The sequence below is a fragment of the Euprymna scolopes genome, chromosome 11 (assembly GCF_053919585.1).
Source record: "Euprymna scolopes isolate OS-2025 chromosome 11, ASM5391958v1, whole genome shotgun sequence".
In the NCBI taxonomy this organism is placed as follows: domain Eukaryota; kingdom Metazoa; phylum Mollusca; class Cephalopoda; order Sepiida; family Sepiolidae; genus Euprymna; species Euprymna scolopes.
The window spans coordinates 77,837,510-77,864,346 of record NC_136492.1 but is presented as its reverse complement, the minus strand read 5'-3'; the positions used below and the strand labels follow the sequence as shown (position 1 = coordinate 77,864,346).

General features: G+C 31.5%; 1 protein-coding gene across 2 annotated transcripts in view; it reads right to left on the bottom strand.

The window, feature by feature from the left end:
• Nucleotides 1–26,837, bottom strand: part of LOC145287923 (diacylglycerol kinase delta-like) — a 345,479-nt gene that overhangs the window by 226,805 nt on the left and 91,837 nt on the right. For both annotated transcript variants that reach the window (XR_013869227.1, XM_080135873.1), the window contains exons 2-3: nt 22,004–22,051; nt 13,636–13,698 (exon numbers count right to left, since the gene is read on the bottom strand). Coding sequence is in view for 1 of the 2 variants with exons in the window: in XM_080135873.1 (XP_079991999.1) it covers nt 13,636–13,698; nt 22,004–22,051 (111 nt within the window). In the remaining variant the exon portion in view is untranslated. The remainder of the gene's footprint in view (nt 1–13,635; nt 13,699–22,003; nt 22,052–26,837) is intronic.

Sequence of the window (26,837 nt, the reverse complement as noted above, 5' to 3'; positions counted from 1 at the left end):
ATGGTATTCCAATTATAGTACTCAAAAAAACTTCAACCAGAACTAGTGCCCATACAAAACTGTTTAAACGTTGTCTTAAGGAGAATAGTTTCCCATCTCCCTGGAAAATCTCATCAGTATGCCCTGTATTTAAGAATTCAGGTGATCGCTCATCCCCCTCTCAGTACAGGCCAATAAGTCTCCTGTGCGTCATGAGTAAGTTGCTAGAATCTGTGTTAAATACAAAAGTAATCAAACATCAACAAAAATAACCTTCTTAGTGACACTCAATATGGTTTCCGTTCTGCTAGATCTACAGCAGATGTCCTTACAGTTATATCGCATAGGATTAGCAAATCTCTCGACGGTGGCAATCTTTCTAGGGCAATTGCTCTTGACATATCTAAGGCCTTTGATAGGGTATGGCATAAAGGTTTACTTCATAAGATCGCTAGCTATGGTATAGCTGGAAAAGTCTTCTCAATTATTAAATCATTTCTTTCTGATAGGTTCATAAGAGTAGTAGTTGAGGGGCAAAAATCAGAAGCTCACAGTATTAATGCCGGTGTCCCTCAGGGATCCATCCTGGGCCCAACTCTTTTCCTGATCTACATTAATGATCTTCCAAATCATATCCTTACATCATTTGTAGACATTTATGCTGACGACATTACCATTTATGGTACCACATCTAAGACAGTAAACGACCAAGTTCTCTCCAATTCTCTCTCCTCTGATCTTGAGCACGTAGTACAATGGGGAAAGGAGTGGCTGGTTACTTTTAATGCATCTAAAACCAAGCTTCTCTCTTTACATCATCAACATTCTAATTCACATTTGTCATCAATTGAAATGAATGGCTCTTGTCTTCAGGAGGCCTCAAGTTTTGACAAGCTTCTGGGCTTGACCATTACTCCTGATCTTAAATGGAACACGTATATCAAATCTGTTGCCAAGGCCGCTGGAAAAAATGGTGGGATCTTTCTATCGATCCAGTAGATCGATCACTGCTGATGCTATTCTCTACCTATATAAGAGCCAGGTACGTCCAAGGATGGAATATTGTTGCCACATCTGGGCAGGAGCTGCTAGAAAGGACTTGTCCTGCCTTGATAGAGTTCAAAATAGACTTCGTAGCCTCGTAGGTGATGTCCTTTTCTCCTCCTTGCAACCTCTATCTCACAGAAGAGATGTTGCGAGTTTGTCTCTGATGTATCGTTATTTTCATGGAAAGTGTTCAACTGAGCTTCAATCTATGGTCCCCCCTCGCCAAACTTTCACAAGAAACACTCGTCTAGCTGTAAACACTATCAATAATTTCCCCCACTCTTTATCTGTGCCTAAACCTAAACGTAGATTCCATGAACAAAGCTTCTTTCTTAGAACTGCACGCCTGTGGAATTGTCTTCCGTTTTCCTGCTTTCCGGCTGACTACAATATGGTTGTGTTCAAGTTGTAAATAAGTTCTTGATGAGCCATTCCATATAAGTTATTAAATTTACCAAATTTTCATTACTAATGATTACTATATTGACCAATTTCTACTGTACACTCTTTAACCCTTATCATTGAGTGGCCTCTGGGCCTTGATAATGTGGTGATGCCTTTGTAAAAAAAAAAAAAAAAAAAAAAAAAAAATCTCTGGATAGAAACAATCATTGAAAAAGCGTTGAACGTAGATATGGCACATATTTATGAAAATCCTATTAGATATTTGACTATAAGCACTTCAAACTTAATTTTACACTGTACAGTTTAAAAAAAAAAAAAAAAAAAATGAACTCATTCATTAGTTTTCTATTAATTAGATAAAGTTAAGGAAAAATGCATTAGACTTTTGCGCATTGTCATGGGTGGATCTAAACTGGAGAAAATAAGCTGTGCAATCATATATACTAGACTGGTAGGGGGGAGCAAGCTTTGCTTGGGCATAAAATAAGCTTTAAGATATTTTAATTTATCCAGATTCATGTATATTATTATAGTCATGATTTTCAAAGTAAAAAAAAAAAAGAAAAAAAGTATTTGGGTGCCATCAGCTAGGATCAAAACCGAAACTATAGCATTCAAAACTGGTGACGTTATCACTGTACAATCGTGACATATATGAACCGATAAATTCAAAATAAATTCAGATGAATGTACAAAATGTATTATGATTTTTTCAATTTTGACCCATTTTTGATTCCTTAAAAACTATTTTAACCGGCTAAAGACTCATAAAAGGACAGTCTATAAAAAATCAAATCATTTGAGGCTTCTAGTGCTCCTCTGCAACTTTTAGTTTCGGAGGAGATAGTTTGCAAATATGGAAGACATATAGCCTTTTATATATTAGATAAAAGGGAAAATATTTTTTTTTAATTTCTTAAGCAACACTTCTATTATTTATTCCGAAGCCTGTGAAAACAATATGATGCTTAACCGCATATCCAAATCAATGAATAACATTATTTTCTGGTTCTTATCAGTATTGGCATCATTAAAAAGCATTAAATCTGATAATCCATTAATAAAATTATGATGCAAATTAGAAGAAAAAAAAAAAAAAAAGTTAAATGATAATTATATACTAATATGTTAGGTTCTACTGTGAAAAAAATGAAAACAGACTGAAAAAATATCAACGTAAAATTAATTGAACAGGTTTAAAAAAAACTAAAATTTTATTTTACACTTTCTGACCAAAAATCCACTTTTAAAAACCATTGTCAAACAGTTAAAAGCAAAATAATTCAACATAATGTTTGTTGTATTATCAAGAAAAAGTATTGTAAAAAAATCTCAAACTAGTGCATTTTTAACCTAAACTGATGTGTGAAACTGAATTAAATATACTTTCAAAATATAAAACTTTACAGTATTTTCATAGTAAAATAATTTATCTTTCAGATAAGAAAATAGTCACTTTTCAACCAGTTTTAAGAATACCTTGGCAATTTCTTAGAGAATTCAAGCAGAAAATGACTATCCTTTTTTTGTAAAGACCCATCTTGTAGAAATGACACGTTTATCTTTTGGGAGAGGTACTACCGTATAGGTATTATTTTTGGTCAAGGCATCTATTTCATTTTTCATTGCTAATTTCCATTGATCACAATGTTCCAAATTAATTGCTTCATTAAAGCTTTTTGATAGTCATTTTCTGTAAGTACTATAGCTGCTCTTTAATGTTGCAATATTTTTGCACTATAATGGAGTAGTGATTAATTGCTGCCCACATCAGCAATATTTGGCACAAGACCTAGAAAGTGGGAATCTAAAGCAAGCTCTCCTAACGGAGAGGCACTTGCAATTGCAAAAATTGCCTGAGTAACCCCGTCAGCATTCCCTGGTTGGGGCGCCTTAGATGACAAGCAATAAACTTGGCCCCTCCGAAAGCCTGAATGGTCATCTATGAAATTCAACACATATCTATAATGTTCTCTGGCCATCGGTTCCACGGGGCCGTTCAAGTCACAATGCACTAGTGATAGGATTTTTGTGGCCTTCTTGTCTGGTATCTTGTATTGATAGTTCGTCATTTTCCCCTGCGTACAAATGTCGCAGTTAAAGTTTTTTGATGTTTGTATTTTCATTCCATCAACTAGTCAGCAACTTTTTGATATCAGGAATATTGCAGTGCCCAAGAATTTTATGCTATGTCTTTAAATCATGGAAGGCGGTTTTCGATGGGACTATGCTATTTAAATAATATACCCTTCCATTTTCTTTAATGCCGAATACAGTTCCATTCGGGTACACCATTTTTGATTTATTGGGACTAAAGTTTATATTTGCACCTTGTTGCAGCTTGTACAGAAAATATATTTTGTTTAAATTTCGGGATTAGAAGAGCATTTTCTAGAATACAGAAACATAGTTCACCTTTATTGTTCCTTAGCAAGATTTTAGCATCACCTCCTTTAAAAACGATATTACTCTACTGCCATCAGCAAGTTCTACAAAATGATTTTGAGGCTTAAAGTTGGGATCAAAATTGATAAAATTAGATTCTTTCGTAATCAAATGTGCCATTGCACCACAGTCGACAAGAACATTGTTGAAGCATTTAATATACATGAAAATAAGAATGTATGTTCGCTAATGGAGCTCTCCACATTTTTAATGGAGTCACCTTTGAGAGTTCTGTATCTACATTGGAAACTCTTGTGATTAGGTCAGCCACAATTATAACAAATAATTTTTGTACTTTTCTTAGGAGAAACATTGTTTTTGGCAAAGTTGCGGGTTTTTATTACCGGCATGGGTATAATTGAATTTTGGTGTTTTTATGTGTGTATTTTTAAATTTCATGATATTTGTAGATTCGATTTTTCTGTGATCACTTTTTCAGTTTCTTCGTAACTTCTGAGTGCTACCTTAAATTGACTAAAAGTCATGGGTTTTTCTTTCTGGGTTACCACGGTGGTAAATGACTTGAAATCACTTAGTAATCTCTTGAGGACCATGGAAATTAACAGACTGTTGTCGCTAATAACTTCAGACATTTTTAAAGAATTTTCAGTGTTTTCAGCTCTTATAATATAATCTGTAATGGTTTCAGCTTTCATTCGTTTTAGAGGTCAGTTCAGTATATAAAAAAATAATTTTGGGTTTTCCTTTCGATAATACTCAATATGTTCAAGTCTTTGCAGCCATTGTCCAGGGCTTCTCTCATTACCAGTGATAGACTTCAGTCATCTAAGCACTGTATTAATTCCGCAAAGATAGTTGTATTCTTTTCAATGAAGTTGGGGTCGTTTCTGTTTTCAGGTTGTGCCTGAAGTACTTTGTGTAGCTTTTGAATTCATAAATATCCTAAAAATTTCACTTGCCACAATTCGAATTTTGATTCGGATCCATCAAAATAAAGACGCATGCTGGGTCCATAACCTCTAGAAGTGTAAGCCATGTTTAGTTTGAGAACAGTTTTTGATGGTTAGTTATTCTACACAAGTCCTGGAGGTGACTGGTTCACAATAGACAGTTTTTGAGTTGGAATCTACAGTGCAAAAGATTCTTCCCGTGTTAGCATGAAGAAAACATATGCAAAGTTGCTACAGAAAGGTTTAATTAGTAATACACACGGACGAAAAAACCGCTTTGGATAATTAGATTTCAAGGTAGTTCTACTAAAATAGCCATATTTTTCAAACCAAAGCACTTTAAGTCTTCAAATTACTACTGTTTTGTTCGGAAATGAATACTTTCAAATGAATTAAATATGAATGTACATTATATATTTTAAGAGTTTTAAGCAAATAAAGTGATAAAAATGTGAACGTGATAAAATGGCGTTTTCGGTAAGGTTTTATAATGACCCTCCCTGTTTTCTAAAGGCCCGTACCATGATTGTATGAAGAATTTCGTTATGAAATTTGGAAACCAATCAGAAGAGGTGTTAATCTTAATACTGTCAAGTGTCCGAAATATTTTTGACCATTTCTTTTTTTGTTGTGTTAAAAATAAGACTTTAATATGACGAGTATCATTTTGAAAAAAAAATTTCATCGGACACCCACTAGTAAATAAATTTAAAATGGCGGCCGACTCTTTAAGGCGGTAAGTTTGGGAAAATGAGTTATAAATAAAAAAAAAGACAAAATACTGCTAGAAACTCAATATATGTTACCGTGACAGACGGATATATATTCAGCGGGTTTTTAACAGTATTTTGTCTAGTTTTTTATTTTTAACTCATTTTCCCAAACTTACAGTGTGAAAGAGATAGTCGGCTGCCATTTTTAACTTTCCAATACATCGGTAAGCACTATGTTTTTTGAGCTGAATAAACATGTTACATCAAATAAAAACATGCTTTGCATAACATTTATTTGTTATAATTTTATTTATTTTTTGGACAACTTTTCCGTACCTCTATGGCAAGTAATATAAACGCACAAATAGTGTTGACTGTTGAGCATTTCCTGAGAACAAGACAAATGTCAGTCAGTTGACACTTAAATATTTGTTGTCTTGATAATGACTTAAAAATAAATAGTAAAATAAAATACTGTTAGCAACCCACCTACTAAAGTTATGTGTGGCAAGTCTCCTCCTAAAACACTCTTTAACCCTAACAATAACACTAAGTTCGAGAGGCAATCCCCCCCCCAACAAGATACCTATGTAAGCCACATACAAGCATCTAAAACAAACAAAAAATAGACCCTTCCTTAAAGAAAAATGCACATACAAAATAAATTTGTTAACTGTCCTAAAATGCTGGAAATGGTGAATTATTTTACATTAAATTTTTGTGAAACTAACCGCCCCCCCCTCTAATATTCTTTTTGTTTCTGTCAAGTCTTCAGTATGTTCACATAATTTTCCTTAGCCCTACAATTAATTCAAAGTCTGAATGGCAACCCTCCCCATATTCTCATTGCATAGAAACCCTCTTAAACCACACATAATCGTCTTTAAAAAAATAAAACAAAAAGCATACAGGATTTATCACCCATAAAAAAAAAAACAACAAAAAAAAAAAAACAGTTAACTGTCCTAAAACGCTAGAATGACCTGTAATGGGGAACTATTTTACATTAAATTCTAAAATAATTTGTTTATCTTTCATTAAAGTTTTTCATGGCATTTCATACATAATTGCCTAAAAAGGTAGAATCACATTTTGGAGGGGTGGTCAGAAGGGGTTGGGTGGGGTTAAACAGGTGTTAATCTACAATAATACCAAAGAAATATTGCAATATATTCATTTTTAAATGGTCTTATGTTTAGATTTAAGTTTTTTGAACATAAAGCACATTACAATTCAACTTTGAGTTCTCCAACTTCTTTTCTGTTTATGGATACATGGCATTTTTAAGGAATTGCAGCATATTTATGCATATTTACTGCAGATTATTTGGAAACCATGAATTTTGTGATATTTTCAGTCGCATATTCCGATTCCTTATACAAAAATACACTTATATGGCAAATTTCATTGTTTAATCTTGTGTTTTAACAAAGATATGACATTTTTACTGAAAAAGTAGTGTAAAAACTGTGATGAAACGCATATGGTCTTAAAGAGGGGAAAATATCCAAACGTGTGAGGCACAAAAATAGTTATAACTTCCTTAATTTTAATCAAATTTTTAAAATTTAAAAAGATTCTTTCTTAGCTCATCAAGCTCTTTCTATGTATACCAATATTGAAATATTTTAAGCTATTTCAATTTTTTCATGTGTATTATATTGTATTTATGGTGCAATATGGTTTCTTATTGGTTGGTAGCAGAATGTGAATTAATTCAATTCGTGAGTTCCTAGCAACATCGTTTATAAATAGAATCTCTCAATTGTGCGGGATCATACACCATTATAGTTCTATGATGGGATGGGTCATCTAGCAGCATCGGCTGCTGGGAGAGAGTAGTAGTACACATCAAGGATCCATTCTTGACACAGCCCGACAGGTGAGGGGGCCAGAGAACCGGCCCAGCACCTGTCTGACTGAGGTACACAAATACCATTTCATAAAAAACAAGGTGAAAAGGAATCCATTATTTTAAATTACATATCAGAACAAAATATTGCTGATGCATTCACGAACCTTGCAACAAAAATAAAGTTAAAGCGTTTTGCTTCAAAACTTATTGGAGGATTTGACTTTGAATAATTTTTCACGGGTCTGTAAGTATATAAATTTCTATATATTGGAAAAAATGTCCTGGGCAAGACATTAAACTGCATCCATTTTGTTTGTAATAACACTTCAACCTACACACTATTATAAACTAATACTTTTACGGGAAAAAAAAAAAAAAAAGTAAAACTTTTTGAAAACATTTTCTTTGTAAATTTTCTTTCTGACAAACTTTTTGCATGCTTATTTTAAGGCACACATAAAAAGTAAAAGTCAATTGTAATTTATGTACATTAGTTACTCTTTTTTTGCATTTTTTTTTTGTTAATTAAAACTTTTTAAACGGGTACATATTGCATGTATATTTATTTATATGTATGCATTTTTTGAACAAAACTGCATAATAAAATTTAAGAAATGGCTTTTTTCACACGCTCACGCCTTTTTAAGGTAAAAATACGAATCCATTTTTTATTATTTCTCTTTTCTGTACACATATGTATGCTGGACATTTGAACAAAATAAAAAATGGCGTCTTTTTACATGCTAAAATTTTAAGATCCAAATGATTTGATTTTGTTATGTATAATTGAACATAAAAATATTTATTTTTGAGAAAAATGAACCAAAGGTACTTCCCCATTATAAAAAAAAAAAAAAAAAAAAAAAAAAAAACTGGGGAGGAGGTTGCAATATTTTTGCACTATAATGGGGTATGATCCCGCAAAGTCGGGAAATTCTATAAACGGTGTTGCTAGGAACTAACGAATCGAATTCATTCATGTTCTGCTACCAACCAATAAGAAACCAGAATTGCTCCATAAAAATTAAACCTTTCTGTAGCAACTTCGCATATGTTTTCTTCATGCCAACATGGAAAGAATCTTTTGCTTTGTGGATTCCAATTCTAGAACTGTCTACTGCAAACCAGTCACCTCCAGGACTTGTGCAAAACAACTAACCATCAGAAACTGTTCTGAAACTAAACATGGCTTACACTTCTAGATACTTTATCCTGTGACGTTAGCAGGTCACATGATTTTTATTGATTAAGCCTTCTATTTACGATGGTCATGCTCAAGAGCATTACTTATTGAATGTCTCTCTTATGTAATGTCTAGATTACAAGAGAGATTAAAAAACCAAAAAAACAAAAAAAAAAAAAAAAAAACTCCTTTCTCCTTAATCAAGTTATTTCTGATTACAACTGTCATAAGAATGCATAATTTGTTTTCATTTCTTACATAACAAATTACTGAAAATCACTTAAAATTGAACTCAATCAAAGGGAAACAATCAATACAAGAACAAAAACTGATTTTTGCTTTTATTATGTCAGCGATAAAATCTGGTAATCTACTGATATAGATATATATATATATATATATATATATACATACCCTTGTTATATATGTCACAAGGACTAAATCGTAATTTATGTTATATACTCGTGTGTATATAACAATGTCTATATGTAATTGTGTCTCTTGATGTATGGGGGAGTGTTTGTGTCTACGTAATGTTCGTGGTGTGAACATGTAAATAACAGTTAATCAGTACACGGACAAATCTTTTTATGAACAAATAACATTATCCGTTTGAACACCAGTAAAATGGACACATACCTTGTTCTCTTTTTGGTTCTGTGAATGCTGCAAATGAATTTCTTCCTCTGAAAGAAAGCACCCAGGTGCGAATCTTAGTTTTTATACATATATATATTCCATCTGAATTCCCTTTCAGAGTTTGCACACTTATTGTAGTTTACATTATGTCATGCGCTTGATAGTGTCCTCAGGTGTTCTAAAGACTGTCCAACTCCATGACAAACTCTCAGACTCAAACTCCCTAACTGGTCTGTTCTCCAACTAACTGCCCAACTATCTGTATCTAACATCATCATTATCTGCAACATAAGAATCAGTCACTTGATATTATGAAAACTAAATTCCCAAGTTCTTTGATGCCAAATTCCATTCCAACTCAAAACAATTGTTTTATCTTTCCAAATTTCTCTTAGCTATTGAGCATTCTCTTTGCATATTTCGCATTCAAAAACATCTACATTTTGATGACAGCGATAATTGCCTTGATGACTTGGTAATGCCCAGCAGTGCTAATACAACATTTAGACTTTAGTCCTTCAGCACTTTGTAATTCCACTGCATATAATAAACTTCTTTCAAATAAATTTTTTTAAAATTTAAACAAAAATACAGCTGCAAATTGTTAATTTTTAATGAATGCTTCCCTAATATCTGTTTTGTAAGATACTAAATGGTCTTGTGTCTTACTATAAAATCCATATTGTAGTTTGGAAACAAAGTTGTTGAATTCCAAAATAGTAAATGAACTTATTGCTCGCTATTCTTTCCATTGTCAGGCATACACAGCCAGTTAAAAAGATGGGTTTATAGTATTGTTGTCTTTTCCTAGTTTGGAAATGGATGTCACTCATTTTTGAAATTTGACTTACATTTTCTTTAATAGCTTAAAATTTTGTTTTACTAAGAATTTTTGGAAAACATTTTGGTTAGCAGAGCTCTTATAGTTTTTCCTTAGTAGTTATTGCGGAGTTGTCTTTAGGAAGGTACTATTTGATTTTGCTGATAATTTTCCAATTTTCTTTTAGCTTAAATGAGTAATTTCATTTGACATGCTTTTTGGTACCTATTCTATTTCCATGCCTTTGCTCAGATTGTAAGTTATGAATGTTTTTTCTTTTTAATGGTGTTTTTCGGTCTAATTACTCCTTGATATTTAGCATTAAACCAGGGTTTGTTTCATCTAGTTGGTGTTATGTACTTGAAGACAGTCTCTCTATAGAGTTCAGTATTTTGAGGATTGGAAGGTTAGTGCTTGTTCTTTTCTGATTATATTGGGTACTTGTGCAGATTTTGAACTGGACATATCTAAGCATCCGCTCAGCTTTAACCAGAGTATGACATCAACCGCCAGACTATGCCAAGCATCGCTGATGATCAAATCTTAATGGTACGAAACGGAAAAATGGAACCTTTGACCTTCAGGTGTATCTTGTTGAACTCTGGAATGTTTCTGTCGGACTCGGAAATTTGGACAGAATTTACTTACTGGGGATAGCGTGCTCTTGTTCCCTCAGCCATGACTGAATAGAGGTCCTAAGTAATTCGTAAATGTATATTTCGGTCGCCTACACTGAGGATTGAACCTTCAAGAGAAGGTCACTTTTACAATTGATTTTTCCCAGTACTCTAATCACTGTGCCACGGGTCCTTGCGGACAATTCTAGTACAAATTTTAGGAGCCTTAACCTATTTTTATTTCTAGTTGTAAATATCACCATTTAATACTAATTATTACTATATATTAATGTATATCTATCTCTATACTTATTGCTTGTATATATTAAGGTTTTTACTTATTGCTTGTATATATTAAGGTTTTTACTTATTGCTTGTATATATTAAGGTTTTTACTTATTGCTTGTATATATTAAGGTTTTTACTTATTGCTTGTATATATTAAGGTTTTTACTTATTGCTTGTATATATTAAGGTTTTTACTTATTGCTTGTATATATTAAGGTTTTTACTTATTGCTTGTATATATTAAGGTTTTTACTTATTGCTTGTATATATTAAGGTTTTTACTTATTGCTTGTATATATTAATGTTCTTACTTATTGCTTGTATATATTAATGTTTTACTTATTACTTGTATATATTAATGTTTTTACTTATTACTTGTATATATTAATGTTCTTACTTATTACTTGTATATATTATCTATTGTTTATAATTACTGGTTCCCAGATCGTATTGCATTTTATACTAGGTCTGCTTAGCAGTTGGTTATTCCCAGCATATGTGCTGCTTCTTTCAGTTGTCTTACTCTCCACCGTTTCTGTATAATTTTTACTTCTTCCCATAATGGTAGATGGTTTCCCTTTTCTTTCCAGATATGGTCAGCTATACCTGACTTTTCAGTCTCTCCACATACGGCTTTTCGATGTTCTTCTAATCATACTTTCAACGGACAACATGTTTCACCTTTGTATAGTTTTCCACATTTACATGAGATTTCATATACAGTTCTTAGTCATGATTTTTTCTGTAGGGGGCTTGACTCTCACAAGCTGTTTCCAGAGTTGAATCACTCCTGAATACTGTCCTGATGTCATATGGATTACATATTCATTGAAGTTTTTCAGACAAACCCTTCATATATGGTATACAAACTGGTGAGTTTCTGAGTGGTGTCCTTTTGCATTTGGTCCAGATTTCTTGGAGCTGATGTCATGCTCTCTGGATAGTTTTTTCGGTGGAGGGTTTCTCTTAAACTGTCTATCTCCTCTTGATATGCACTGATGTTACTACATATAGCTTTTGCTCGGTGTTGTAGGTAATGGATGATTCCTTTCTTAACATTATATGGATGCTGGAAGTTGTAGTTTAGATACTGTCCAGTGAAAGTTGGCTTTCAGTATACAGATGATAAAAACCCCTGATCTGTGCGAGTTATCAGCACATCTAGGAATGATAATTTGTTATTTTTTTTTTCATTGTGAACCGTATAGTTAGATGGATCAAGTTCACATGGTTTGGTAGCGTTTGAACATCTTCCTGATGGGGCCAGAGTATGAACGTGTCATCTACATATCGCAACCACATTGTTGGCTTTAATGGTGTTGATCCTAATACCATTTCTTCCAAGTATTCCATGTATGCATTAACCAGTACCGGGGATAAGGGTGACCCCATTGCTAACCCTTCCTGCCGATATATATCAGATCCTATCACAAAGTATGTAGTTTCTAAACAGGTCAACATCTCCATTATATTGGCAATTGGGATGCAAGTGCATTCTTTCAGTGAGGCATCCGATGTCAGCTTATCCCGTACTACTTTCAGAGTCGCATCAGTGGGTACTTTTGTGAACAGACTCGCTACATCTAGATTCACCATCTGGTTGTAATTAATGGGAGCATTTTTTTATTATTTCCACAAAGTGAGCCGAGTTCTTGACGTATGAAGATTTGCCGATGATTATATAAGCTTCTATATATTATGATTTGCCAAGGTTAAGCGACTGAAGCGTTGTGAGGATCACTCAAGATGAGAACAGTAGTCCGATGAATAATACAAATAACCAATCCTCATCTCAAAAATTCAGAAACAGAAAAATGGAAATTATAAAAAGTTTTAATATTCATTGAAAACACTTTGATAATTTTTGTTTTTGTATACTTTGTTTCAATTTTTGATAGATAATGCTTAACAAATGTTTATTTTAAAACAAATTATATATGTTTTAGTTTTTAAAGGTTTTGAAAAAATTCAAAAGCAATTTTGTTTATTTTCAAGTTTTTTTTTTGTTCGTTTTTTTCAAAGAAACAAATTAGAAAAGGCTTTAAAACAGGCTTAATTGTTACTTTTTTGGGGATCTGATTAATTTCTTAATTTAACACAACATCTACTTCGGGCGTCTGCAGTTGATTGTCTAACATTAATAAATTCATAACGCTGTTAGTCTTCATGCTTTCCATGTAACATCTAGTTTCTTTGGGGTTTTTTCTTGTTCAATATTGATTAAAATGTCATCTGTTCATTGCTCGGCATCTTATGTCAGATTACAAGCAAAGCCGAGCGGACACTTAGATACATTTAATTCAAAAAGTATTGTCTATTGAATTGAGTTTGATTTAGATTAGGAGGAAAAGTCATTGGCAGCAGAAAGAAGAGATGGAGACTCAGTCTCAATTTGTGCTTTTTCTTAGCATATTCGAGAAATTCCCTGCATATACAAATTAGTGTAAAGACTAACGAGTGCATAAATATTGACAGGATTTTTGCATCAAGCATTAATGACAATTATTAAAATATTTATGATTTTTTTTTTTTTTTAATATATATTTTGACAGAATTTTGTTATTTTCTTACATGTTTTTTAAGACACTAACATAAAAAAAATACTAAAAATCACAAAAAAATAATCAAATGACAGAAATAAAATTGAAGTTCAAATCAAATTGGATTTAAAAATGAAGGTAATTTCATTAAAAAAAAATTTTTTTTTAAAAATGGTGAAATAAGAAAAATTACCATAGTATCTTTTGCATAGTATAATTTACGTCCTCTCAATTTGAAATATTTTTTCCGGTAACCCTGAAAATAACAAAAATCATGAATCAATGAACCGACAATAAAAAAGTGACTGGATTCCTAATAAAGTAATTTATTTATATAAATTACATAATATATCAACTTTATTTTAGATTATCAGATCTACAAGCAATTATTTTTGAAAATCAAGCCTAGATTTAAGGAACCTCACCTATAACCTGTAGTCTTATTCATTTATCATGAACAAAATTTTAGTCTAACAATACAATACAAAAAAAAAAATAAAAATAATTTAAAAAGGCAAAATTAAGACGGGTATTTGTAAATGCATCAAGAAAAAGTCTTGAAAAGAAGCCAGTGGCAGAACAAATGAGAAAAACTGCAAAATGAAACAAATTAAGGCAAAGATGGAACATTAGGAATATGTGTATCTGCTAATGCTGCCAGTTTAGTATAACTAGACTAGGATAATATTCGCAAAAAGTATACTTGTTAAGTAAAAGACTTGGAATATTATGGAAAACAAAGGTTTGAAAGAAGACCAATTGAAAAGTTCTTACAGTTTATGAAAAAAAAAAAAAAAAAGTCAGATGCAACTTTTTTTTTTTTTTTTTTAAATGGTACTTGTAAGCATTGGGTACCCAAGAAGTTATGTGGTGGAATTACAGCAAATGATAATTAGTTGGTGGACAAGAAGTTTAAGACAAAAGAGATGGAAGAGAACTCGGATGTGAAGATATATTCATATGTATTTTTCAAATGGCTCAAATTGCTCCTGCAAGCCCAAAAATACTCAGACCATTATATTTATATAAATAAAGGCCTGAAGGCCACTCAAGGATAAGCGTTAATGAATGTAAAGTGGTATTGTTGTAATCATTAATGGTGTAAATTGAGTAGAATTTGATTATTTATGGAAACGGCTCAACAAGAACTTGCTTACATTGAATGTGAAGGCTACCATATTGTATTCAACCGGAAAGCAGAACAGTGTTCCACAGGTGGGCAGGAAAGAAGCTTTGTTCCTGGAATCTGTGTTTAGCTTTAGGCATAGATAGAGAGTAGAGGAAACTCTCCGTAGTGGTTGTAGCTAGTCTAGTATTTTTTGTGAAAGTTTGGCATACTATAGACTGGAGTTCAGTCAAGCACTTGCCGTGAAAATAACAATAGGGAAGAGACCTGCTTGCAATGTCTCTTCTGTGGCAAAGAGATTGCAAGAAAGAGAAAAGGGTATCACCTACTAGGTTTTGCATCCTTTTTACACTTACTCCTAGTATTATTATTAGTAATATTAGGTTGAGAAAAAAGTTCTGGTGGAAGTTTTAATTTTGATTTCAAATAAGATTCTGTTATTAGGTTGGTGCAAAAATAATGTTTTTTTTATGTTCAACTTCAAAAGATCATAACTCTTGATGGTTCTTATTTTGATATGTTCATCTGAATTTAAAAGCTAAAAACCATAAAAACTTCCTTGTTAAGTCTAGTAGTCCAAGGGAAGAAAGTATTAGAGTAGAAGGAAGGCCTAGGAATCTACAGTGAAGGGGTGGGATTTTGCTGATCAACAGGTGTGGCACGTTAATAGGGTACAAGTGCAACAAGTTTGTCAGAGTACATTCTATTAAAGTACTTGTAAAAACAAGTACACATACAGGGCATTTGACATTAATTCAAAGTGAATCATTTCTTTGTTTAAATTTATAAAGTAGTAGAAATTAAGTAAAGCTGTAAACTGACATATCCAGACACTGTACCAACACCACTTAATGTTAGATGACATTTCTTATATTAAAAACTTATTTTAAGTAATTTTATTTTCATGCTTAATTTTAGGCATGAGGATGGTTTACTTATTATTTGGAATCTTCAGACTACCGTTCTCATCTTGAGTGTCATTTTGACAAGGTTTCAGTCAAAGCTCCCAATTCCCAAGTTCAACAGAAACATTCCAAACTTCGACAAGATACACCTGAAGAAGGTCGGAGATTATATCGACAGAAGCATTGTGAAAACGACATTCAAGATGAGAACAGGACTCTTAATATTCCAAATTATACGAATAACCAATTCTCATCTCAAAAATTCAGAAATGTAAGGACGATTTACATGAAAGATCTCATTAGTTTTGTGAGAGAAATATAAAATCCATTTTATGGTGGCTGAAGAAAACCTCTGGAATTATTAGCTTGAAACCAGCAAAAGAATTCTCTTGTTTTAATAATTGTGATATTTTTGTATTAAAAGTTAATTTTTGCATTTCTCAAGTTTCCAAAATTAAAATTCTATGAACTCAAACTTCTATTTCTAGAAAATTTGTAAATGTTCTCATTTAAATGCATGTGCTATATATATAAGTTATAAAAAAATATATATATAGCAATTAACTACACAGAATCTCATTTCATCCCAGTAAGAACTAGTCAGGCTAAAATGCACAAAATGTTACCAGGCATGTTTAAATACACACATGGTGTTTAGTTTAGCTAATTGATGAATCAGATACATGGTTATTCTAACCCATGGATTAATGTTTCCATTAGCCAATGTCAGGGCTTCTCTTAGACAAGGTTTCAATTGACTTTGAATTCCACCTTTGTTATTTTGAAGAGGGGTGACAAATAGGACAAAAAGTTTTCTAGGCAACTTAAAAATTCTAATCTCCCAGGATGGTTTCAATTCTGGAAAAAGTTTGGCGTTTACTGAATAAAATGCTGCTCATCAAGATTTAAAATATGTGAGAATCGTACACAATGATTTTGTCATATCATTACTAGAAGAGGACTCATCACAGGCCGAGTAAAATGAAATTTCTTCAAATGGAACAATTCTTCACCACTTTTATGTTCCTTTACGAAAATTAAAATAAAGATATAATTAAATTAAAATTTATGTCTTAGAGTTCTTATTCCAATTTTGATTACAATCCAGTAATTAATTTTGATTCTAGAAAGTGTAAAAATTTAAGGGATTTTCAGAAATGTAAATTCAAGGGATCTTGCTTAATTATTGTCTACTGACTATGGAACAAATTTAATGCAAATCTGAAATATTTGAATTGTTAAATGGGAGGTTGTGCCCACAATATCCTCCCTAAAATCTTTAAAATACACATCAAAGACTGAAATTTAAAGAATATTTATTCTTAAAAAAAAAAAAAAAAAAAAAAAAAAAAAAAAAGCTATCTGACTTTTCACAAGGGGCTTTCAACCCCTTTTTTTACAAAATTAAATGTAGCTGACATTACTATCTCTTAAGCATAACAGCCATATTCCAAAATTCATGATAATTAGTTTAGAAATCTATCTTGTACATTCAAATATATACACATACCTAAGTTTATATAGATAAAGAATTTAAATTGAGATTGAATTTAAAGCAATTTAATTGTACATCTGATGCTCATATTTATTTTTTGAGAGAATTTTATATCAGTCATATTTATTTTCAAAAGAAAAAAAAAAAGTTTCAATTAATTTTAAAAATTGAGATATTTTTAAATTCTATAAACGTTAAAGAAACATTTTCAGGTTTTTAAAGCAAAACTTAATTTATTTAATTAAATTTAAGTGCAAGTTTCGAATATTTTTTAATAAATAATATTAAAATCAAATAGTCTGAACCTTGGGCTATTTCTTTGATTAATATTTACAAAAGAAAGTTATTAAATGTTTCTGCTACCTGTCAATTTGATTTCTACACAAATCAGAAGTCAAGGGAGGTAAATCTGCAAAACGTTCTTTCCCATTTTGGTTACAATGATGTTAATAGTTAATTAAACAGTTTCAACTGATGAAATGATAAAATATAGAAATCCCACACTGATTTTCAAGATAGTTGTTGTGAAAGAATGCACTATGACTTGTCAAAAATAAATTTAAAAATTAAAAAAGCGACTGTTCTAAATTGATTTAGTTTCTTAATGAAAAGATTTAAATGAACAAAATCTAACTTTATGAAACAAGACCTTCGTTTAAACTTTATTTTTTAGATCAGATTTGGATTGCACATTGGCCATGATAGTACAAAGTAAATTTCTCCATTAAATTCTTTCATTTATTCATCGATTTCAAGGTGTCACAGACATAGTTAAGTGATGTTGAGCGTGGCCAATACTAAAATGGGTGACCATTTGGTAATGCCAGATGTTGTATGTGCTCAAGCCTGGAGAGGGATGGGTGCTGCCAGGCTACTCTTGCCCAAGACACTGCATGAAATAATGCAACACCCTCACGAACTCGGAGGGTTAAGGGACATGTCACAGACATAGTAAGGTGTGATAGAAGGTACTACTCACAAAAATGGAAGCACTTCTGGTTAGCCTGTCAGGTGACAGGATCAGGAAAGTAAAAGAAAAAGAAAAACAAGTTTGTAGATAGAGTTTTTATATACATGTTGCATTAATTTGCATATGAAGGGCATAGCGACTATAAGAACAAATTGGAGAGGACAGAGTAGAGTTTTTTGACAGCCAAACGAGAGCATAGATGTAATTACAGTTTAAGTTAAGAGTAAATGTAAGTTGTGGAGTTGGTGAGGAGGAGTTCTGACATGTTTTTCAATTTATAAGGGAAAATGCAAGTTCATTGTTCCAGTATAATAAAAATGTATGTATTATCAGGGTAAACAAATAGAGGGAAGTGCATGTGAGCAATACATAAGTAATTATGAGTTTGTTAATGAATTTTAGGAACCCATGGCTCCAACTAATACAAGGAGTCAAGATGACAGAAATCATAAGATGAAAGGCATCTACATTATTTTCACCATTGTGAAGCTATTCCTATCAAAGGTGGAGAGTCAATTGGAAAGCGTCTGACTGGCTTGAAGTAAAGCCAAGAAAATGGAAAAGCCTTCTGAATCATACATTAAAAAAAAAAAAAAAACGAGCCATTCTTAACTCCTAAAAATTGAAGTGGGTAATATATAGATACAGCAGCCTAACATACCCAATAAGTCTTGTAAATAATTTTTATGACAAGGATTTCATGCTGACTGAAGAAATATTATAATTTGACATAAAACTGGCTGATAACCTTGAAATGATTCAATGGATTGCCAAGCATTAGTTAATAACCAATTCTTGGAGATGTGAAAATCTAATTTACCATGCATATTGAACCGTTATTCACAGGTTAAAGATGGAAATGTTCTGAAGATGGATTTCATCAGTTCAACTCTTTTTGAGCAAAGCAAACTTTCCTTATAAATAATTATCTTTATAATTTATGTTGAGTAAGGATTTCTTGAGTTTGAAAAAAAAAAAAAAAAAAATGAAACTAAACGGCCATTTTCTTTCTAGATTGCTAGGTACACATTACCATAAGATTGCATTCTATTGTTGCTCAGCATAATTCAAGAAGATAACTCCTAAATATTCTGAACCAACACAGGGCTCTATGGACAAATTTGTCTTTAGTCGACTTTTGACAACTAAATATTTTCATTTATCAGTCAAATACAAAAGTTACTAGTCAAACCCATATGATTTTTAGAATATGACGTTTTCATTCTGTAATGAGTACATAAAAAAAAGTCCAGAAAAATCTTTAAGTGCAATTCTCAGCATGCAAATTTTATGTTGAGACTTCAAATTTCTTCAGATGTTTTTTTTTAACAGCCCTTTGTAAAAAAAAAAAAAAAAAAAAAAAAAAAGTATATTCTATGAAACCTTTTATTACTTAAATAATAAAACAAGCAAAGTCAAATTAAGAAAAAAGGTTGAAAGACATTTTTTCACTCAGTAATGAGCTTTGGAGATTGGTTAAAAAAAAAAAAAAAAAAAAAAAAAAAAAAAATCACTCAACAAAGCTTTGCAACAACAGTAGAAGTAAACTAACCGATATTACTGTAGACATTTTGATACTCATGCACTTATTGATCCGTGCTGAAATAACATTTAAAAAGCCATTCTTAACATGGGGAGGGTAGAGTGTTTTGTACCTATTCTCTACTTTAACCTTACAATTGAATTGAAAAAAACTTAAATTAAACGTGGAAACAGGATTTAAAAAATAGTGCGGATCAATAAGTGCATTAGCACCGGCATTTTTATTTCAATTGAAATTGTTATTAATTAATCCTGTTTTTTGTATTGTCTTTTTTTTTTTTTTTTTTTTTTTTTTAAATGTTTAATTATCAAGATTTATAAGTCTACCAAGCATAAAAACACAAATATTTTCAACATTAATCAAGACAGAATCTGGTTTCCAGGGGAAGTAAAATTTAAGGAAAGGGAGGTAGAATGATAACACACCTCAGTACAACAATGGACAAGTCTGAACTAGCCAATAAATTGTGTTATGAGAGCAATGAGATATATAATTTATTACTTAATAGAATAACTATAGTAGATTAACTGTTGGTGTACACTAATATATAGACAGATTAATTATACACAATATTTGTATATTTAAGAAATTTTCAATGTTTCCATAAAATTACACTTAAATCTACAGTATAACTGAAAATCTGTATACATTAAATAAAAAGTAAAACCATAAAAAGTAATCTGGCTAGATTTATTTATTTTTTTAAGTCTTTTTGATGAAGTAATAAATTCCTTGAGTGCTTTTCTCTTGTCTATATTGGCTATTCAACTAGTTGTTTTTATAAATTTTCCAGTAGGTTTTAAAAATAAAAGGCCAGAATATGTATTTGCACTTTCCTTTATAAATAAATACCAGAATCTGTCTCCTTTAGTGCCATTTTAATTAGTGCTCTTGTTTACTTATTGTTTGCTAATATGGTTTGTCTGTGTGCATTACTCTCATTTTTATTACTCTCTTCATCGTTGGCATTGTCTCATCTAGTTCTGTGGCAGCAAGGTTTTTTTTTTTCTTATTTGGAAAAAAGTATTATATATTAGTATGATTTATTTTGTTGGATAATTGATAAGTTATGAAAATATATTTATGACAATTAAGCTTCCACATTTCATCCCTGTAAGGAATCAAGTTAAAATGCATGGAATCCATGCTCCTGTTTTTTTTTGTTTTTTTTTTCCATACCTACATGGTATTTAGTCTAGTTAGCTAACCAATCAGATTCATTGTTATTCCGTTCCAAGGGTTAATGTTTTCATTAGCTTAGCAGGGCTTTTTTGTTCTGCGAATATAAAAAATACCAAGTAACATGAATTCCATACATTTTAGCTTGACAATTCTCATGAGGATAAAATGCGAAATCATCAGTGTAGTTTAATTGCCATAAATCAATTTTCATAACTCACTATCTAGTATTGAGCACTGTTGAAGTAAATACTGAAAATCAGTACATCTTTGTAACCGTTTATGTAGATACATGGAATAATATATTATTAAACATTCCAAAGTCACAGAAGAATTTATTTGATATTTTATTGCTGGTATGTTGCGTCTTACACAGGTTTCATTGAATAGTATAGATATACCAAACAATCTTCACAGACATCAAGTCCTTGGGAAAAATACAATTTTAATTAAGTAGTGTTTTATACTTGGCAGGTGTCAAAATATTCTATAATAAGACTTGTTTGTTTTTTTCTATGATTTTTGAAAGTTTGCAATTTCTTTCACCATTCTGTATCTTTTCAATCTAAAAAAAAAGTATTTATTTCTTGAGGAATTGATGTTTCTGAAGATTTGTTTGACATATTAATACCATTCCTATCAATGAAACACATGCAAGACAACATATCGGCAATAAAATGATATAAAAATGAAATAAATTCTTCTGTGGCTTTCCAGTGTTTAATATAGACAGATAAGCTCTGAAAGTGTAAATCCATTTTTATTGAGCTTAATTGTGGCAATTTAGAAAAAATTTTATTGAATGAATATATGCAATATAAACACGAGCACACACACAGATCTGCAATGTGACCAAACCTAAGATTAGCTTGGAGAATTTGCTGAAAGCACTATATTTGTGCAATTGTTCTAAGGACAAATTAGTTATGCTGGTAGGAAGATGTGGAGCATTCAACCTCCTGAATAAACTGTTGCAAAAGTAGGATTGTAGGATTGTCTTGAATCCCATGAAGATTTGCTTTCAAGTTTTCCTTGGCCAGTCAATGATTAGACAAGGCCTTGCTTCCATTTTCCTTGACCAGTCAATCTTCAGAGGGCAATTTGGAGACAGTTGACCTGCTGAACTGAGGACTGGAGAAGGAGCTAGCACAATTTAAAAAAAAAAGTTTGAGTACCTTCCACCACTGACCCAAGAGAAAAGTGACATTAAATGAATAATTTTGTCTAGAATTCAACCTAAAACTTTGAATTAATTTGTTGTTGTATAGGAGTGAAATAAAAGGAGCTTGTATGATTAAGGAGTAATAAAAAAGAAATTTTCAAAAATAAGTTGTTTTTTTTACCTGAAATGTGCTTGTGTGTTTCATTAGGTAACCTTCCTTTATACAAGGCTGAAAAAGAACAAAAGTGGCAAGATGTTCAAAGTTGAAAAAAATAAATAAAAAGCAGTAACAAAATAGGAATCAAAAATCCAATTCAGAAATCATTTTTTAAACTGGGTTAAAATAAAAACAATATTAAAATTTTAAATTGATAGACAAACAAGCAATTCTATTGAGAATAAGAAAAGATGTACAAGAAATTAAGTTGGTCATTCTTTAAAAATGATAAGAATCAATACTGACAGTACAAAAAAAAATATGAATAAAAGGTGCTTCTGCAGAATAGTGGAATTTGAAAAATTTATTTCAGGTAAAAACATTTATGTACTTATGTTAAAATTAGTATAAATTACAAAGAAAAAACTACACTACAAATTCATCATTTTGTATTCTGAAATAGTGGATTTAATTGAAAGCAAGGGAGATCAGTCAGGTTATCAGACAGAATTAGTTGCAAAGAACTGTTCCACACTAAAACATAATAAAATACTATAATTTGATAAATTTTATTTTTACGTCTATTTTTCTGTATCATTTTTGGAATTTATAATTTTGACATGACACAAAAACGTAATAGTATTTTTACCAGAAATACATTTGAAATCCCACTGTTCTGCAGAAGTAAATAAAAATAAAATATGAAATATATAAACATATCACCTGCAAATCAAAATTTTGCTGTGATCAATATCGTTTTGAAGCTCTACCCTTCGGACGGCAAATATTGAAAAACTGGCTAAAAACATTAACTCTTCACCCTCAACTGGGCACTTTTCTGCAGGGAGGGGGTGGGTGCTATTTTCAAAAATCATCCTCTTTTCGATTGACTAGCCTTAATTTAAACATTCACCACTTCCAGTTTGGCGATGGCGCAATAGCAAAGACGTCACTTTTTTTTTTTTTCTTTTGTTCTTTTCCTATTTGGGATATGGGTTCAAGCTTCTTACGTTTTTGTTTGTTTTTTTTGCTCAACACACCTCCAAACACCCGGGCAATGCAAGGCACCCAGGCTATTTTTAATAAGGGAAGATTACTCCTAAAATATCAAAAAGTATAATTTTTCATCCTTTCCAGACTAACTTCACTATAATGAAAGATATACAGAAAAAATACATATTTAAGAAAATCACTTTCTTGTTTTCAATTATTTTTGTTCATCTTTCACTGCTCCAGACTAAGGCATTGCAAACAAACTTATGTAAAATATCTCAAAATAATTTGCATATTCTAAATCTGAGAGCAATAAAATCAATTCAGGAAAAAAAATTCTGCATCCAAAAATGAAACAAATACAAGTGTTATGGAGTCCATGACATGAACAGCACAGTTAACGGGGTACTGAGTGAACACAACTTGTTTGTACCAGGGAGTGTAAAGAGGATAACAAAGATTACCGGTGACATAGATCAAACACAGGATTTCCGTGGATAGAGTGTGTACTCATGTTGTGAGACAGGTCAGTCTATTTTGGGTTTGAGCCGGTTAACGGGAATTACAACCCCTGCACACGCACTAATAAAAAAACGCACATGGGGATTTTTTAGTCAGTCAAGAGTTGAGTTCGAGTTTTGAATCTGAAACAATCATCAAATGGAGCATTTCGTGGAGCAACAAGAGGCAGCCATGTATGGAAGATGAATGAATAGAGAAATTCCCACCCTCCTAGGGATAAGTAGAGAACAGGAGTGTGCCATTTGACCGTGAAACCAATAAAGTCCTGATTGTCCAGAAAATGAGCGTTGCATTGTTGTTACAAGCTTTTTGTTCTAGGCAAGCCGACAGTCAAGAGATGGGATGAAAATATAAAAAGGTACGTTTCTGCTTTTATTTTATAAATCCCCAAAATGGGCTGAGGTGCCGTAAATATGAACATGACTCGAAATAAGCAGACCCCCCCCCCCTCCCAGACGTAACACAAGATGAGAATTTCAAATAAAAAATTTGGGTACCTTCTAATTGTTTGAAAACAAATCTTCCCTCATATTTCATTTGTCAGCTATTACTTCAGAAACAAATACAAAGAACAAAAGCATAGAAACTCAACTCTGTTTTCATTGAACCCATGGAAATACTTTCCTTTGGAAATTGAAAACCGCTTTTATGACACAGTAGTTGCTGGCATATAAAATATCTTAAACTACAATGCATATACCATGCACTGAATAAGGTAGAGGAAGATAAGGTAATAGCCCTTTATATATCCAAAGTCTTTGGAAAAGTCTGGGATGAAGGACTTTGCATGAAAATTTCATCATGGTATTTCTGGATGAATACTTAACATAATCAGATTCTTCTTATATAAGAGAAAAATCCATATGGTCCTCAAGGGACGTACATCCAAACAATATATTAATCCAGGTGTGCCGAGGGTTGAATCTTTATTCCGATATTCATAAGCGACCTTTCTGACAAAATATCTGCTGATGGCATCATGGTCTATAATAGACATAAAGGAAAAATGAATGTACATAATTTCCGTTGAAAATTGAAAAGTTTTTTGTTTTTTAATGACAGTAATCGCTGGAATTTGAAATTGTTAACTACACACATAATTATCAAACATTGTAGATATTCATTATAATCAAATGTTTATAATATTGCTTAAATTAACATAATAGTAATGAAATAAATGCCAAACATCAATGTTGAACATGTAACAGATAAGGAACAATTTATTTCACAAAAAATGATTTGAATATTTGGTACATGTAAGGAATAGGCAACCAGACAGTTTAAATTCTAAATGTTGAAAGCTACATTATTTGCATTTTTTGTTGAGAAAGGAGTTAATTTTATTTTTAAATCCTAACCCTAGCCTTACTGTTTGCATACTTACTGTTGTATGCCCCGTTTACATTTTTCATGGCTTTCAAATTATAGACCGATTTAGTTATTTTTTAAACTAACCAGAGATTTGCCATTAATTCTCCAAACTGACTCTATAAGAACGTCTGGGTGCCATTCCTTACAAATACAGAATGATTCACATGGATTTACTATAAATGCCATTTCAATGTATCCTTGATCAGATGACAATTTTCTAATTCACCTACAAGATTAAAAGGAATAACTCCATAACTTTAGAAAGCTGTTATTGCTCCTTGATCATCAGAAAGTTAAACCCTGACATCGTCCAATAAGTATGAACAAAGTAATCCATAAAGCATAAAACCACTTTACACTCTAAATCGAATAATAATAGACTATATAAGTGACCTTGTCTGTCTGAGGAACGGTCTACCAAACTCTTGTCAATTTTTGACCCACAGACAGGAAACTTGATACACAGAGGATGTGGACCTGCAGAACAAAGTCAATCTGGTTTTTAGCCGATATAAAAATAGCTGCTAAAGGATCAAAATTGAAAAAATTGGAACTTGGCAGGCATAAGTAGGCTTAAAGTTCACTTTTATGCATGGACAAATACACATTTATAGACTAAACATCATTTTTGAAGTCTTTATATGCGTATGGTTTAAAGTCAGACAGGAACAAATAAGGCTGGAGATCTATCTTTTGATTCGAGCTGATGGCACCAAAGTTTTTTTTTTTTTTTTTTTTTTTTAAATGATTACTATATAGAGTACAATATAATTATCAATAGAGAATTGGTTCTATAATAAATATGAAATCTGCATAAATTAAAATATTATATTTAAACATTTTCCAACTGGACTATGCTAGGTGGCCACTACTATATATCTGATACAATTTAATCAATAGAGAATTGGTTTTATAACAATACGAAATGTGCATAAATTGAAATATCACATTTAAAAGTGTATTTTACGACCAGACAACGCCAGGTGGCTTTTTAGTAGTTTAAAAACAAGAAACAATACTAGTAGAAACATGGACATAATTTACAATTGGTCTCATTACATTTAGTGATGGTGAAAATATTTAGGCTAAAAATACATGAAACGTGAAAAGGAAATGACATTTAACATTTAGAAAAGACCAACAGAAATACATTTTTGAAAAAAAAATAAAATTTAATCTCAGGGAATGTTGACCAATTTTCGTGAACGAGTTTTGAAGTTGGTTAAAAAGAAGCAATAAAAAGTTGATGAAATGATAAAAAAAATTAATGTCAAGAGTAAATGGAAAAAAAAAAAAAAAAAAGATAGAATTTGGTTAGTTGGTCTGATCACGTGATCAAGGCAAAGGAGGGCACCAAGAAGTAAGAGGTTATACATTTGAGGTTCATATCAAATGGACGGAATCAGAAAGTGGAATTGGATTAGTATATTGACAACATGGAAGAAAATAGAAAACATTTTTCTATGAGTTTTCTCATTCAAAAATATTTTCTTATTTCAACTTGAATAATTCAATTAACAGCTATTGAACAAATGGTAACAATTTTCAATAGTATTTTTTATCAAAAGGTTTTCATTTCAAGCTTTAATTAAAGTAGACATGTTTTAAATTCCAGTGACACCAAAAAAGATTGTATACTCCAAATGTTTATTAATATACAAAGTTCTGCATGTAATTCGGTGTGTAAGGGTCACATAAAAAATAACCTTAGCATCTAAAATAAAATATGCATCAAGTGTGCTTGAAAGCCAAATCACAGCGCAATATTAGGAAAATAAATATTTTACTTGCTTGGTAGTTATAATTGATACATATTTTACTTTATTCAAATTAAATCAATGCTTCTTTAATGGAATTCACACTCTTGACGTTAACCTTAGCATCTATTACAAGTAATTTTCACCAGACAGGATTTGAATTAACCTACATAGTGTTCATAGCAACATAAATTCATAGTGTCATCATAATTACA